The sequence below is a fragment of the Chiloscyllium punctatum genome, chromosome 12 (assembly GCF_047496795.1).
Source record: "Chiloscyllium punctatum isolate Juve2018m chromosome 12, sChiPun1.3, whole genome shotgun sequence".
NCBI classification, from domain to species: Eukaryota; Metazoa; Chordata; class Chondrichthyes; order Orectolobiformes; family Hemiscylliidae; genus Chiloscyllium; species Chiloscyllium punctatum.
The window spans coordinates 123610-138906 of NC_092750.1; the positions used below are offsets into that span (position 1 = coordinate 123610).

Sequence of the window (15297 nt, forward strand, 5' to 3'; positions counted from 1 at the left end):
CGTTGTTGTTCTGTTCGCCGAGCTGGGAATTTGTGTTGCAGACGTTTCGTCCCCTGTCTAGGTGACATTCTTGGTGCTTGGGAGCCTCCTGTGAAGCGCTTCTGTGATGTTTCTTCCGGCATTTATAGAGATTTGTACCTGCCGCTTCTGGTTGTCCGTTCCAGCTGTCTGCTGCAGTGGCCGGTATATTGGGTCCAGGTCGATGTGCTTATTGATTGAATCTGTGGATGAGTGCCATGCCTCTAGGAATTCCCTGGCTGTTCTCTGTTTGGCTTGTCCTATAATAGTAGTGTTGTCCCAGTCGAACTCATGTTGCTTGTCATCTGCTGGTAAGCTAATTAGGGTTGAGAGATCATAACAATTTATCAACATGATGGTGTCAAAACAGTTCAGTAAGGAAGATTTTACAGAACAGTACGGTGGGATCACATGTAGCACAACATGAACCCAAGATCACGGTTGAGGCAGTCTTCATGTGTATGGAACTTGGCTATCAGTTTTTGCTCAGCAATTCTGAATGTTGTGTATTTCAGAGGCCACCTCAGCAGCAGTGTGCACCATTTCGAAGATGCACTGCAGAAATTCACCAGTGTTAGCAGCACCTTCCAAACCCATGACCATTGCCATTTAGAAAGACAAGGGAAGCAGAAACAGGGAAGCATTACTATTTCCAAGTTTCCCATCGAGCCACTCACCATCCTGACTTGGAAACAGATGGGTGCAGTCAGAAGATTAGACCAAATATAAAATGCAGCAAAGAATCTTAAAAAAAAATTTTGAAAAGCGAGTTAAACATACCAAAATACATAGTAGAGCTTTGAAAGATATTTAAAAGTGTTAACAATGCAAATTTTGGTCCTATTGCAAAATGAGCCTGGGTAATTAATAATGTGAAATAAGGAGTGGCAAATGATGTGACAGGTTGTTTGCATTAGCTTCCATATAGTGAATGTCAGAAACAGTTGAGAAGAAAGAAATGGAAGGAAGGGCCAACAAGTCCCTGGCTCCTGATGAATCTCGTCCTTTTGCTTTTAAAGTGAAACTCTTTTTCCGAGGATGATGAAGTCAGCTTGTACGAGGGGGCATAACTACAAACTGAGGGGTGATAGATTTAAGACCGACATCAGAGGCAGATTCTTTATGGGCAGCACGGTGGCACAGTGGTTAGCACTGCTGCCTCACAGCGCCAGAGGCCTGGGTTCAATTCCTGCCTCAGGCAATGGTGTCTGTGTGGAGTTTCACATTCTCCCCATGTCTGCGTGGGTTTCCTCCGGGTGCTCCGGTTTCCTCCCACAGTCCAAAATGTGCAGGTTAGGTGAATTGGCCATGCTAAATTTCCTGTAGTGTTAGGTGAAGGGGTAAATGTAGGGGAAATGGGTCTGGGTGACTACAGATAGACAATAGGTGCAGGAGTAGGCCATTCTTTGAGCCAGCACCACCATTCATTATGATCGTGGCTGATGATCCTCAATCAGTATCCTGTTCCTGCCTTATCCCCATAACCCTTGATTCCACTATCCTTAAGAGCTCTATCCAACTCTTTCTTGGAAGTATTCAGAGACTTGGCCTCCACTGCCCCCTCGGGCAGAGCATTCCACACACCCTCCACTCTCTGGGTGAAGAAGTTTCTCTCAACTCTGTTCTAAATGGCCTACCCCTAATTTTTAAACTGTGTCCTCTGGTTCAGGACTCGCCCATCAGCGGAAACATGTTTCCTGCCTCCAGAGTGTCCAAATTTTTGATATCCTACATGTCTCAATCAGATCCCCTCTCGGCCTTCTAAACTCAAGGGTATACAAGCCCAATCGCTCCAATCTTTCAACGTAAGATAGTCCCGCCATTCCGGTAATTGACCTCCTGAACCTACTTTGCACTGCCTCAATAGCCAGAATGTCTTTCCTTAAATTTGTGCAGTTTTGGTCTCCAGAGTGTTCCAGGTGCGGTCTCACCAGGGTCCTGTACAGCTGCAGAAGAACCTCTTTGCTTCTATACTCAATTCCTCTTGTTATGAAGGCCAGCATGCTATTAGCTTTCTTCATTCCCTGCTGTACCTGCATGCTTGCTTTCATTGATTGATGTACAAGAGCACCTAGATCTCATTGTACTGCCCCTTTACCTAACTTGACTCCATTTGGGTAATAATCTGCCTTCCTGTTCTTGCCACCAAAGTGGATAACCACACATTTATCCACACTAAACTGCATCTGCCATGCATCTGTCCACTCACCTAGCCTGTCCAGGTCACCCTGTAATCTCCTAACATCCTCCTCACATTTCACCCTGCCACCCAGCTTTGTATCATCAGCAAGTTTGCTAATATTACTTTTAATACCATCATCTATTTCATTAATGTATATTGTAAAAAGCTGCGGTCCCAGCACTGATCCCCACTGGTCACCGCCTGCCATTCCGAAAGGGAGCTGTTTATCACTACTCTTTGTTTCCTATCAGCTAACCAATTTTCAATCCAAGTCCGTGTTTTGCCCCCAATACCATGTGCCCTAATTTTGCTCACTAAGCTCCTATGTGGGACTTTATCAAAAGCTTTCTGAAAGTCCATTTACACTACATCCACTGGATCTCCCTTGTCCATCTTCAGAGATGCATCCTCAAATAATTCCAGAAGAATTGCTCTTCGGAGGGTAGGTGTGCACTTGTTGGGTTGCAAGGCCTGTTTCCACACTGAAAGTAATCTAATTTAATCTTTACACAGAGAGAGGTAAGGGTGTGGAATGCTCCACCTGCTAATGTAGTCAACTCAGCCACATTAGGGAGATTTAAACAATCCTTAGCTAAGCACACGGATGATGATGGGATAATTTAGGGGGACGAGCTGAGAATAGTTTACAGGTCGGCGCAACATCGAGGGCTGAAGGGCCTGTTTTGCGCTGTATTTGTTCTATGGTCTAATTGCACTTGCATGCAACAGACAGAATCGTGAATCTCTCACCCATTGAATCAGTTTTAAGATCTGCAGTTCTGCCGTATTCAATGTGATTGGTGGTCAACAAATAAATTACTAACTGGAGGAAGAGGCAACACAAATATCCACATCCTCAATGATGGTGGACCCGACCATATCAATGCAAGAGACCAGGCTGAAGCACCTTCAACCGTATTCATGTAGAAATACTGTGAGGATGATCAATTTCAACCTTCTACTGAGGACCCCAGCATCACAGATGCCAGCTCAGTTATCAAGAAATGCTGAAAGTACTGGATATTTTGCAAAGGCTGTGGGCCCAGACAGTATTCTGACAACAATGCTGAAGATTGTGATCTAGAATTAACTGCACCCTAACCAATCTGTTCAATTACAGCTACAACATCGGTATCAACCGCAAAGATGAAATATTGCGAAGATATGCCTTAGCCATTAAACACATGGTAGATCCAGCTTGTTAATAGTGTTGTCAAGCTTCACAGGAGGCTCCCAAGCACTGAGGATGTCACCTAGACAGGGGACGAAATGTTTGCAACACAAATTCCCAGCTCGATGAACACAACCACAACAACGAGCACCCGAGCTACAAATCTTCTTCCAAACTTTGAACACTTTTTCCTCAACCGGGCACAAAATGTTTTCTTCTTTGATGGCTCCTTTCAGCTATTGTTTGGTTTTTCCCTCTTTTCACTCACTCCCCTCACCAGCAGGTTTTCTTTCCACCCCACAGATTCCCTCTGTCCCCAATCCCATCTCCCACAGTCTCCATTGTACCCTTTCAGTCATCTTTCAGCCTCTCCATCTCCCCACAATCCCCTTGTGACCCTCTACACCTCAGAGCCCTGGACGCAGAAAGCTGTCTTGGCAAGCAAGAGAATCCCGATCCCCTTTCCCAAACTGGAAAAAAAGCTGCCCTTGGTCCCAGTCCCTGGCTTCCACTTGCCCTGTTCTTGGCTCCCAGCTTCCTGGCATCACTTCACAACAAAAGCTTAGGTTTTTATATTTGTTCATGGAACGTGGGCACAGCTGGCCAGACCATGAATTATTGTCCATCACTAAATGCCTTGGAGAAGGCAGTAGTGATCTATTTTGTTGAGTTGCTGTAGTCTTTACAGTGTAAGGACATTCTCAATCCTTTTAGGAAGGGAGTTCTAAGCATTTGATCCAGAGACAGTGAATGTGATATAATTCCAAGTAAAGATGGTGTATAGATTTGTTGGGAACTTGTTCATCTATGTGGTGGAGCTCTGGATTTGGAAAGAGCTGTCGGAGGTTAGTTGAGTTGTTGCGTGCATTTTTAAGTTGTTATAATCTGCTGCCAATCTGCATCAGTGATAAAGGCAGTGAATACCTTAGTTGACTGTCATCTTTTGTCCTGGATGGTGTCAAGTTTGGACATTGACTATAATGAGGTCAGGAGTTGCGTAGCCTTGCTGGAAACCAATTTGACAGTCAGTGGGCAGGTTATTACTTTGCAAGTGGCATTTGATAGCACTGTTGATGACACATTTGTCAAAGAACAAACAACAGTACAGTGCAGAAACAAGCCCTTCAGCCCATCAAGCTTCAACCGTGTTCAGTTTCTGCCACGGCAGTTCGTGGAATTTGAATCCAATTTTTTTTTAAAAATCTGAAATTAAGAGTCAAATGGTGACCATGAATCCATTGTTGATTGTCAGGAAAAACCCAGTTGGTACACTAATGCTATTTATGGAAGGGAACTGCCATCCTTTACTTAACCTTGCTGCAGACCCACAGCAATGTGGTTTACTCTTCACTGCCTAATAGACAATTGGGGATGGACAATAAATGCTACCTAGTCAGCGACGCCCTCATCCCATTAATGAATAAAGAAAAAAAAATTCCCTATCACTGACTGGGAAGGGTTTGTAATTCCTGGATAATCCTCTTGCCCTTTTTAAACAAAAGAACAACTTTGGCTATTCTCCAATTCCCTATGACCTCTACTGTGGGTAAAAGACATTCAAAGATCGTACAAGGCTCCAGCAAATTCCCTGCTCCTCTGCCTTGGTATTCTGGGATAGGTCCCATCAAATCTTGGAGACTTGCCTACCTTAATGCTTTTCAAAATACCCAATGCTACTTTTTTTATATTGACAAGCCTTAGAATATCAACATACCCCTCCCTAGACTCACCATCCACCACATTCTCCTCCTTTGTGTATATCAATGCAAAGTATTCGTTGAGGACCTCACCCTCTCTTCCTCGCATAATTTCCCTCTTTTGCCTTTGAGTGGACCTACCATTTCTCTACCTACCTCCTTGCTCCTAATAGACGTATAAAATGTCTTGGGGATTTTCCTTAATCCAGTGTGCTAAAGACATTCATGGCCCCTTTTAGCCCCCCTAACGCCTTTAAGCACTTTCCTGCTTTATTTATATTCTTCAAAGGCACTGTCTGTCTTCAGTTTCCTAAACTTTATGTATGCCTCCTTTTTGTTTCATAAAGCTCACAATTTCATTAGTTATCTAAGATTCTCAAATCTTGCCGTCCTTATCCTTCATTTTCACAGGAACATGGCCCTGAACTCTAATCAGCTGGCCTTTAGAAGGTTCCCACGTGATATATTTGGATCTACCATCAAACAGCCGCTTTCAATTTACATTCCGTAGATCCTACCTAATATTGTTGCATTTAGCCTTCCCTCATTTTACTGCTTTCACCCAAGGACTACTCTTATTTTTATCCACAAGTAACTTAAAACTTACGGAATTATGGTCACTGTTCCTGAAATGCTTCCCTATTGAAACTTCAATCATCCAATCGCGCTCATTTCCCAATATCAGGTCTAGTATGACCCCCTTCCCTAGTTGGACTATCTACATATTACTTCAAGAAACCCTCCGAATAAATCCAAGCCCCTGGCACAAAGGGAGCCTTGTTCAATGTTGTGAATGTTAAAATCACCACCATAGCTTTTTACTTTTTTTTATATATAATTTGTCTATATATTTGTTTCTCTATCTCTTGCCAGCTGTTGGGAGGTCTGTAGTACAAGCCAGTCAAAGTGATTGCACCCTTCCCATTCCTGAGCTGTACCTATATGGCCTTGCCGGATGAGTCCTCCAAGGTGTCTCCCCTCAGTATAGCTGTGATAATTCTCCCTTACCACTAATGCTACTCTCCTATCGCTTTTACCTCTCCCTCTAACTTGACTGATCTCATTGAATTTTACAGTACTAAAGGAGGCTATTCGACACATTGTGTCTGTACTGGCTCCCAAAAGAGCTACCTTAATAAACATACTATCCAGTCCTATCTCCATAGCCCTCTAACTTCATCCCTTTCAAATATATATACAGCTTTCTTTTGAAACTTCCTATGGAATTCACTTCCACCACTTTCCAGGTGGTACTCTCTAAATCCTAATAACTGTCAGAGTAAAGACATTTCTTCTCCTCTCACTTCTGGTTCTCTTGCTGACGATCTTGAAATTATGACCTCTAGTTACTGACATACCAACTCGTGGAAACAGAATATCCTTCCTTACCCTCTCAAAATTGTGCATAATTTTGAACACTTCAATGAGGTTCATCTCTTAATCATTTCTGCTATAAGGCGAAAAAGCCCAATCTTTCCTTGTATATAATCAATTCTAGTAAATTTCCTTTGCACTCTCTGCAGGGCTTTAAGATCCTTTCTTAAATAAAACATCTGGAACTGAATGCAATATTCCAAATGTGGTCTGAACATTGATTTGTAGAGGTGTTGCATCACATCTTTGCTTTTATACTCTATACTATACTCTATACGAAATAAGATAGAAGAGACATTTAACATCATCAACAAACCCTCACAGGCATAAAGTTCACCAAGGAGGAAGAAACCAACAACAAACTCACATTCCTGGATGTCATAGGCGAAAGAAAGGACAACGGCGAACTACAAACCTGCGTATACAGAAAACCGACAAACACTGACCAGCCACCATCCTAACACACACAAACGAAGCTGTATCAGAACACTATTCCAACGAGCCACCCCACACTGCAGCACAGACGAACGTCAGAAAACAGAGGAGAACCATCTATACAACGTGTTCAAGAAGAACGGATACTCAAAAAATACAGTCCGCAGATTTCTCAAGAACAAGCTACAACAAGCAGACCAAACACAGCCAGAAACCCTAACCACCTTACCATACATCAAAGAAGTTTCAGAAATGACAGCCAGATTACTAAGACCTCTCAGAATCCTTGTAGCACACAAACCCACCAACACTCTCAAACAAAAACTAACAAACTTAAAAGACCCAGTACAACCGATGGACAAAACCAACGTCATCTACAAAATTCCATGCATGGACTGCCACAAGCACTACATAAGACAAACAGGAAGAAAGTTAGCCACCAGGATACACGAACACCAGCTAGCCTGAAAAAGACACGACCCTCTCTCCCTCGTAGCCCTACACACTGATGAAAACAACCACCAATTCGACTGGGACAACAGATCTAACCTGGGACAGGCTAAGCAAAGACATGCCAGAGAATTTCTAGAGGCCTGGCACTCCAACCACAGCGCCATAAACAAACACATAGATCTAGATACCATCTATCAACCCCTCAGAAAACGAACAGGAAATGACATCACCACAAACCCCAGGAACCCCATCCAGGACAAACATAAATAGAAAGCAGGAGACAACAGCTTTGCTTCACTTGGAGGTCGCCACTGATGATGTTACCTAGCCAGGTAATGAAACGTCTGGATAGCAAACCTCCAGCTCAGCGAGCAAACCTACACCCTATACTCTTTACTTTTATTTGTAGACCCAAGGATTGTATAAGCCTTCTTAACAACTGTTTCAACGCACCTGGTCACCTTCAGAGAATTATGCACGTGAACCCTGAGCTCCCTCTGCTCCTGTGCTTTGCTCAAAGTTGAACCACTAAGCCTGTATTGTCTCTGAGCTTCTTCTACCACATTGTATTATCTTTCATTTCTCTACATCGAAATTCATCTATCAAGTGTCTGCCCATTTGGCCAATTTGTCAGTGTCCCTCTAAAGTTGCTCAGTATAATCCTCACAATTCACTATTCTCCCTAGCTTAGTATCATCTGCAAATCTGGAGATTTTGTCCTCGAAATCAGTTATACAAATCAGGAAAGGCAAAGGTCTCAACATTGATCCCTGAGAACACCACTTTCAAGTCGCCTCCAATGTGAAAAATGGCCATCTATGCCAACCATCTGTTTTCTATCTTTTAGTCAACTTCTAATCCATACTACCAAGGACCCAACCTGCCATGTGGCACCATATCAAATGCTTTCTGAACTATCCAACATCAACAGTACTGCCCTCATCTACTGCCTGAGTCACCTTGTCAAATAATTCCAATTTGTCAGACATGACCTGCCCTTATAGACTGATGAGTCTGACGTCAGTGATAGGGAAGCTGCTGGAGAAGATAATTGAGGGAAAGGACCTATTTACATTTGGAAGAAAATGGACTTATCAGTGACAGGTGGTCATGTCTTACCAACTTAATAGAATTCTTTGAGGAAGTGTTTGATGAGGGAAGGGCTGTAGATGTCATATACATGGACTTGAGTAAGGTGTTTGATAAGGTTCCCCATGATAGGCTGATGGAGAAAGTGAAGTCGCATGGGGTCTAACTTGTACAAACTAGGTGGTTAGAGAGCTGACTGGGCAACAGGAGACCGAGAGTAGTAGTGGAAGGGAGTTTCTCAAGATGGAGAACTGTGACCAGTGGTGTTCCACAGGGACCCGTGCTAGAACCACTGTTGTTTATGATATACATAAGTGATCTGGAGTAAGGTATAGATGGTCTGATTAGCAAGTTTGGAGATGACGTTAATATTGGTGGAGTGAATGCAAGAATGCAGCAGAATATAGATAGATTGGAGAGTTGGGCCGAAAAATGACAGATGGAGTTCAATCCAGGCAAATGCAAGGTAATGCGTTTTGGAGGATCCAATTCAAGAGTGAACTATATGATAAATGGAAAAGCGGTGGGGAAAATTGATGTACGAAGAGATCTGGGAGTTCAAGTCCATCTCCATAGCCCTCTAACTTCATCCCTTTCAAATATATATACAGCTTTCTTTCTTTCATTGGGCGGGGTATTGAGTACAAGAGTCAGTAAAGACTGAAGCAAAGTATTAATTTAGTACATCAGCCATATTCTTTGCTTCAATGAGCAGTTTATCCTGCTTGTTGTTTTTTCTGTTCATTTCTGGGATGTGGGCATCATTGGCTGGGCCAGCATTTATTGTCTGTCCTTAGTTGCCCTTGAGAAGGTGCTGGTGAGTTGCCGCCTTGAACTGCTATAGTCCACATGTTCTAAGTTGCCACACAATGCTGTTAAGAGAGGGAATTCCAGGATTTTGACTCCGCAACAGTGAAGTTCCTTATGGGCCCCACTCTATTCTTCACTAATCTTTTACTATTAATACGTTTGAAAAACATTTTACTTTTTTTTAGTGCAGACTGCCATCTTTTCCTCTTGCTTCCTCCTTATTTAGCTTTTCCTGATGACAGATGTTAAACTATAGGGCCCGTAGATTCCTGTTTTCTGTCTACCTCCCTTTGTGAAGATTTGCCGTTTTCTGATCTGGAACCCGATTCGGACTCATCCATTTCTGGAATATTACAACCAATCCTCCACAATCTCTTCAGTCACTTAGTTTAAAACCCTTGGATGCAGGTAGTCAATGCTGGCGACTTCTGCCTTCAGTTTCATTAGTTTGTCAAATACTTTGTCTCTCATGATAGAGAATGTTGGAAGACCTTTTCTTCCATTAGCACCTTGCTTATCTGATATCTTTAGGATGTTTATAATGTCCTCAACTGTGACTACCAATGCAAACTATTGCTTTAAATTATCTGCCATTTCCCTGATCACCATTATCAATTCCTCCAAGGATGTCACGCTCACTTTAGCTACATTTTTCATTTTAAATATTATAAATATTCAGCTCAAAGAGCCGAATGGCCTACTCCTGCACCTATTGTCTATTTATTGGAGTTTTTGTGGTCTGTTTTCATATTTCTTGGCTATTTACTTTCATAATCGGTTTTGTCCATTTATTAGCTGTTTAGTTATCTGGTAATGGCATCTTTAAAAAAATCTCAATCCTCTGGCATCTCACTATTTTTTTAAAAATTGCTTTTTATACCTATGATTGGATATTCTATTTGATCACCTTTTGTTAGCCACAGGTGGATCATCCTCTTCATCAAGTCCTTCTGTTTGACTGGAATAAATTTTTGCTGACTGTTACAAAATATCAGCTTAAGTGTCTGCCACTGTTCATCTACTGATCTTCCTGTTCATCTTTTTTTCCCAGCCCGTTTTAGACAACACTTTCCTTGTACCTTTGTGGTTGCCCTTATTTAAGTTGAGGATACTGGTTTGAGACCCGTGTTACACTCAAACTGAATTTGAGCTTCTGTCATGTTGTGATGCCTCCCCCGTGAGGATCCTTAATTATGAGATCTCTGATCGGTCCTACCTTATCACACTTTAATAGATCCCTTCTGCTGGCCAATTGGGTTCTTGGGTAACTGAACAACTTTGGTTATGAACAAGAAAATGAAAAGTCAACTGATCACTTAACAGCTCACTGTTCTCTACAGTAAGAGTTACTTAAAGAAAACCATTTTATCTTACCTTCAGCAATTGCTGTAGTTTTGATTTTTAATTAATAAGCCAAAGGCTTTTTTTAAATCATTGAACCAGCCATGCTATGCTTCATGAAAACCATGAAGGCATCTGGAGAAGGGAGATCAAGAAGCAGCATTCTGACCAGCAAAGCAACAATCTCAGCAGATCCTGTGAACAGAGATTAATGAGTGGTTTTCCTTCTGTCCATCACACCCATTAATTTTCCTGTTCACATCTGTGGGTGTGTAATTGTGTGTTTAAGGAGAAATTCATAAGGGGATTAGAGTTTTAACTAGCAGAGTTATATGTTGGCAATTCAAATTGCTCACAAGTAGCTAGACTCTAAATGCTTGGAAGAAACAGTAATTCATGTTTAGTATAGAAACCTGGTCTGTGCTTTCTCTCAACATTCTAAAATACAGATAAATTGAACAATTTTGTGTACTTTTTTAAAAGCTTTAACTTTTGTAATGACTTCCACAATAATAGGGATTGGTTCCACTGCGCTATGCCAGTGAGGTATAACAATATTGTTTGCATTTCTGGTCACCCTGCAATCACAGCTGTGTAGTCGCTATTAAGTCACATTCGTTTAGTGCTACTTATGTTGACTTCTGGCATCCACGACTAATCCCAATCACACAAACCAATTGATAATCTGTTGCTGGGCCGCGTTAACTTTGAAAGTCCCGACTGTGTCATTTTAGACCTCTTCCTCTACTGCTTGAACACAGTGATGGAGTAAACGTAACTCACACTATGTCCCACTAACTTGTTTTTTTTAAAAAGTGCAGAAATTTTTTCCAAAGTTCTTGGTTGGAGAAAAAGCTGTGGAAAGATCTCTTTTCCCATTTTAGTCCACAATCCAAATGAAAGAAAATAAATTTCGTAGTCTTTGCAGTCACCATGTATCCATGTTGGTATGCAGCAACATTTAGACAACAATCTGGTTTGGGCTGATGTGTCATGAGTAGTATTTGTGCCACATAGATACCAGACAATGGGCATCTCCATCAAGACAGAATTTAGCCGTCACCCCTTGACTTTGTGTTATTGCTGTTGCTGAATCTCCCACTATCAACATCTTGGAGTTTGCCATTGACTAGAACATAGAAAAGTACAGCACAGAACAGGCCCTTTGGCCCATGATGTTGTGTCGAGGCTTAATCCTAATGTAAAATATAGTAACTTAACCTACACACCCCTCAACTCACTGCTATCTATGTGCATGTCTTGCAGTCGCTTAAATGTCCCCAATGACTCTGCTTCCACCACCACAGCTGGCAATGCATTCCGTGCATTCACAACTCTCCGTGTAAAGAACCTACCTCTGACGTCTCCTTTATACCTTCCTCCTAATATCTTGATACTATGATTCCTTGTACCAGTCAATCCTGCCCAGGGGAAAAGTTTCTGGCTATTGGTTCTATCTATTCCACTCATTATTTTGTCCACCTCGATCATGTCTCCTCTCTTCCTCCTTCTCTCCAGAGAGAAAGGTCTGAGCTTATTCAACCTTTCTTCAAAAGGCAAGCCATCCAGTCCAGGCAGCATCCTGGAAAACCTTCTTTGCACCCTCTCCAAAGCCTCTGTATCTTTCCTATAGTAGGGCGACCAGAACTGGACACAATATTCCAAGTGTGGTCTCACCGTGGACTTGTACAGTTGTAGCAAAACCTCGTGGCTATTAAACATGATCCCCCTGTTAATGAAAGCCAAAACACTATATGCTTTCTTAACAACCCTATCCACATGGGTGGCAACTTTGAGGGATCGATGTACTTGCACGCCCAGATCCCTCTGTTCCTCCACACTGCCAAGATTCCTGTCTTTAATCCTATATTCAACATTGGAGTTCGACCTTCCAAAATACATCACTTCGCATTTATCCAGGTTGAACACCATCTGCCATTTCTCAGCCCACCTCTGCATCCTGTCTGTGTCACTTTGCAGCCTGCAGTAGCCCTCTATACTATCGACGGCACTTCCAACCTTTGTGTCATCTGCAAATTTACTAACCCACCCTATAACCTCCTCATCCAAATCATTTTTATAAAAACTACAAAGATCAGAGGCCCAAGAACAGAGCCCTGCGGGACCCCACTCAACACTGTCCTCCAGGCAGAATGCTTTCCACCTACAACCACTCTGTACCTTGTGACAGCCAGCCAATTCTGAATCCAGATAGCCAAATCTCCCTGTATCCCATACTTCCTGACTTTGTGATTGAACCTACCATGGGGAACCTTATCAAATGCCTTGCTGAAGTCCATATACACCACATCCACTGCTCAGCCGTCATCAACCTGTCTTGACACCTCCTCAAAGAACTCAATAAGATTTGTGAGGCATGACCTGCCCCTCACGAAGCCATGTTATAACTGCCTTTAATCACACTGCTTTGCCAAATAGTCATAAATCCTATCCCTCAGAATTCTTTCCAAAACCTTGCTGACCATAGACATAAGACTGACTGGTCTTTCCCTATTACCCTTCTTGAAAAGAGGAACGACATTCGCCTCCTTTCAATCCTCCGGTCCGACTCCTGTGGAGAGTGAGGAGGCAAATATCCTCGTCAGTGGCTTAGCAATCTCCTTTCTCGCTTCCCGGAGCAGAAATTGAGCATATAAATACTGTTCCCACAAGAGAAGGTCAACAGCTAGGAATTTTGAGGTGAGAAACTTACCTCGTTTCCCTAATGCCTGTCCAGAAGGCACAAGTCAGGAGTGTAATGGAAAGCCTGCAACTTCTACCAATTAGAAGGACAAGAGCTGCAGAAGCATGAAACACAGTACTCACAAGTTCCCCTCTGAGCCTGAGATGACTACTACCTGGAAATATATCAATGTTCCTGGATCCGAATCCTGAATTCCCTTCCTAATGGCCTTGTAGGTGTGCCTATCTTTTGCACAGTCTAGCTGTAAGATAGCTCACCATAAGGGCACCAAGGGATATTAAATATATGTTGACCTAGTCAACAATGGCCGCATCCTATGAAGGAATTAAAAATCATTGCTATCTGACCTGCTAAACATTTCGAGCATTTTCTGTTCTAATTTTGGATTTCCAACATCTGCAATTGTTTGGCTGTATATTGGGATCCTAACAATTTGGGGTGGTTAGGACAGGGACACACGCATGATCATTAAGATGTTATAAACAGGTAGAGAAGAGGCTAATGGAATGCATGTTATTATATGTAAGAAGTTGTGCTATAGCAAGATTGAATGACATTTTGTGTATCTTGAATGTGAACAGTTCTGGGAATTATAGCTTCAGCAAGATGAATATTCATTGGAAGGACTGGCAGGCTTGACTTACCAGAATACTACCATGACTAATGGTTAAGTTACTAAGAGATGTTACGTAAATTAGATTATATATCTAGAGAAGACTGAGTGCTGATTTAATGAAAGTTTTCAAGGCATTGAGACCAGAATTAGAGAAAATATTGTTCCGAGTTTGAGAGTTGAGGTCTGACTGGCAGTCTTAAAATTTAGAGCTTGACCATTCAATAGTAAAATTGAGAATCATTTGTATACACACAGAATGTTAAATTTGTTTGTGCTATCACTGACTAGGTCAGCGTTAATTGCCAACTTGAATTACTTCGCAGAAGGTGGAGTGAGTTCGTCCTTGAATCTTGGGATGTAGGCTGTTAGGGAGGGAGTTCCAGGATTGTGAATCAATGTTTTGGGCAAAAGCCCTTCAGAAACAATGATTCTCCTGCTCCTCGGATGCTGCCTGACCTGCTGTGCTTTTCCAGCACCACACTCTCGACTCTAATCTCCATCTGCAGTTCTCACTTTTGCCTAGTTCCAGCACTATGTTCACTGCCAGTGAGGGAACACTGGTATAGTTCATGATAGGATGGTGAATGTTTGGAGGGGACTTTGCAAGTGATGATATTCCCATGTATCTGTTGCTTTTGTATTTCTAGATGGTATAAGTCATTGGTTTGGAAGATGCTACTGGAGAAGCCTTGATGACCTGCAGCAGTGCATTATTGCACACTGCTGCCACTGTCCGACAGTGGTGAAGGGAGTGACTGTTGAGGGTGCTGGATGGGGTATAAATCAATACTTTTTGTACTGGATGTTGTCAACCCTCGAGTGTTGTTGGAGCTCCCCTCATCCAGTCAAGTGGGATGTATTCCATCTCGCATCTGACTTGTGTTTTGTACCTTGTGTACAGGCATGGTGGAGTCAGGAGATGGGTTACTTGTCAGAGGTTGATTGCTAATTCTAAAACTGAAATGACAGACTTTGTTAACCATAGATGGGAAGAGTTGTGGGGTAAAGCAGGGGTATGGAATTAGATCACAGCTCAGCCATGATAGAGTTAAGTGGGACAACACCCTAATGGCTAAATGACCTCGTTACTGTTCATACGTTATCCCTTAACTCTACTCCATGTTCTGCTTTTTCATTTCTCACAGGCGTTAATGTTTTGGGTAGTAGATAATTTTCTAATGAGAAAAGGCAAAACTAAAGCTAAACTGGAAGGAGAAGTTGGAGAAGACGAATCTAGAAGCAGCAACAAGGTCAGATACAGAAGAGCAGCATCACACGAGGAGTCTGAGTCTGAGGTAAGTGCTGGTCTCCAATCTCTCTGGATTGTCAGAGTTAAAAATTCAGGTTACTTTGGCTCGAATAGACCTGGAGTTGATCAAGAACAGGTGATGCTTATTTAACATTCT

At 42.3% G+C, this 15297-nt stretch overlaps 1 protein-coding gene across 4 annotated transcripts in view; it reads left to right on the forward strand.

The window, feature by feature from the left end:
• stimate (STIM activating enhance) overlaps window positions 1-15297 on the forward strand; it is a 116228-nt gene that overhangs the window by 94692 nt on the left and 6239 nt on the right. For all 4 annotated transcript variants that reach the window (XM_072581699.1, XM_072581701.1, XM_072581702.1 and 1 more), the window contains one exon: window positions 15037-15186. In XM_072581699.1, the coding sequence (XP_072437800.1) occupies window positions 15037-15186 (150 nt within the window). The remainder of the gene's footprint in view (window positions 1-15036; window positions 15187-15297) is intronic.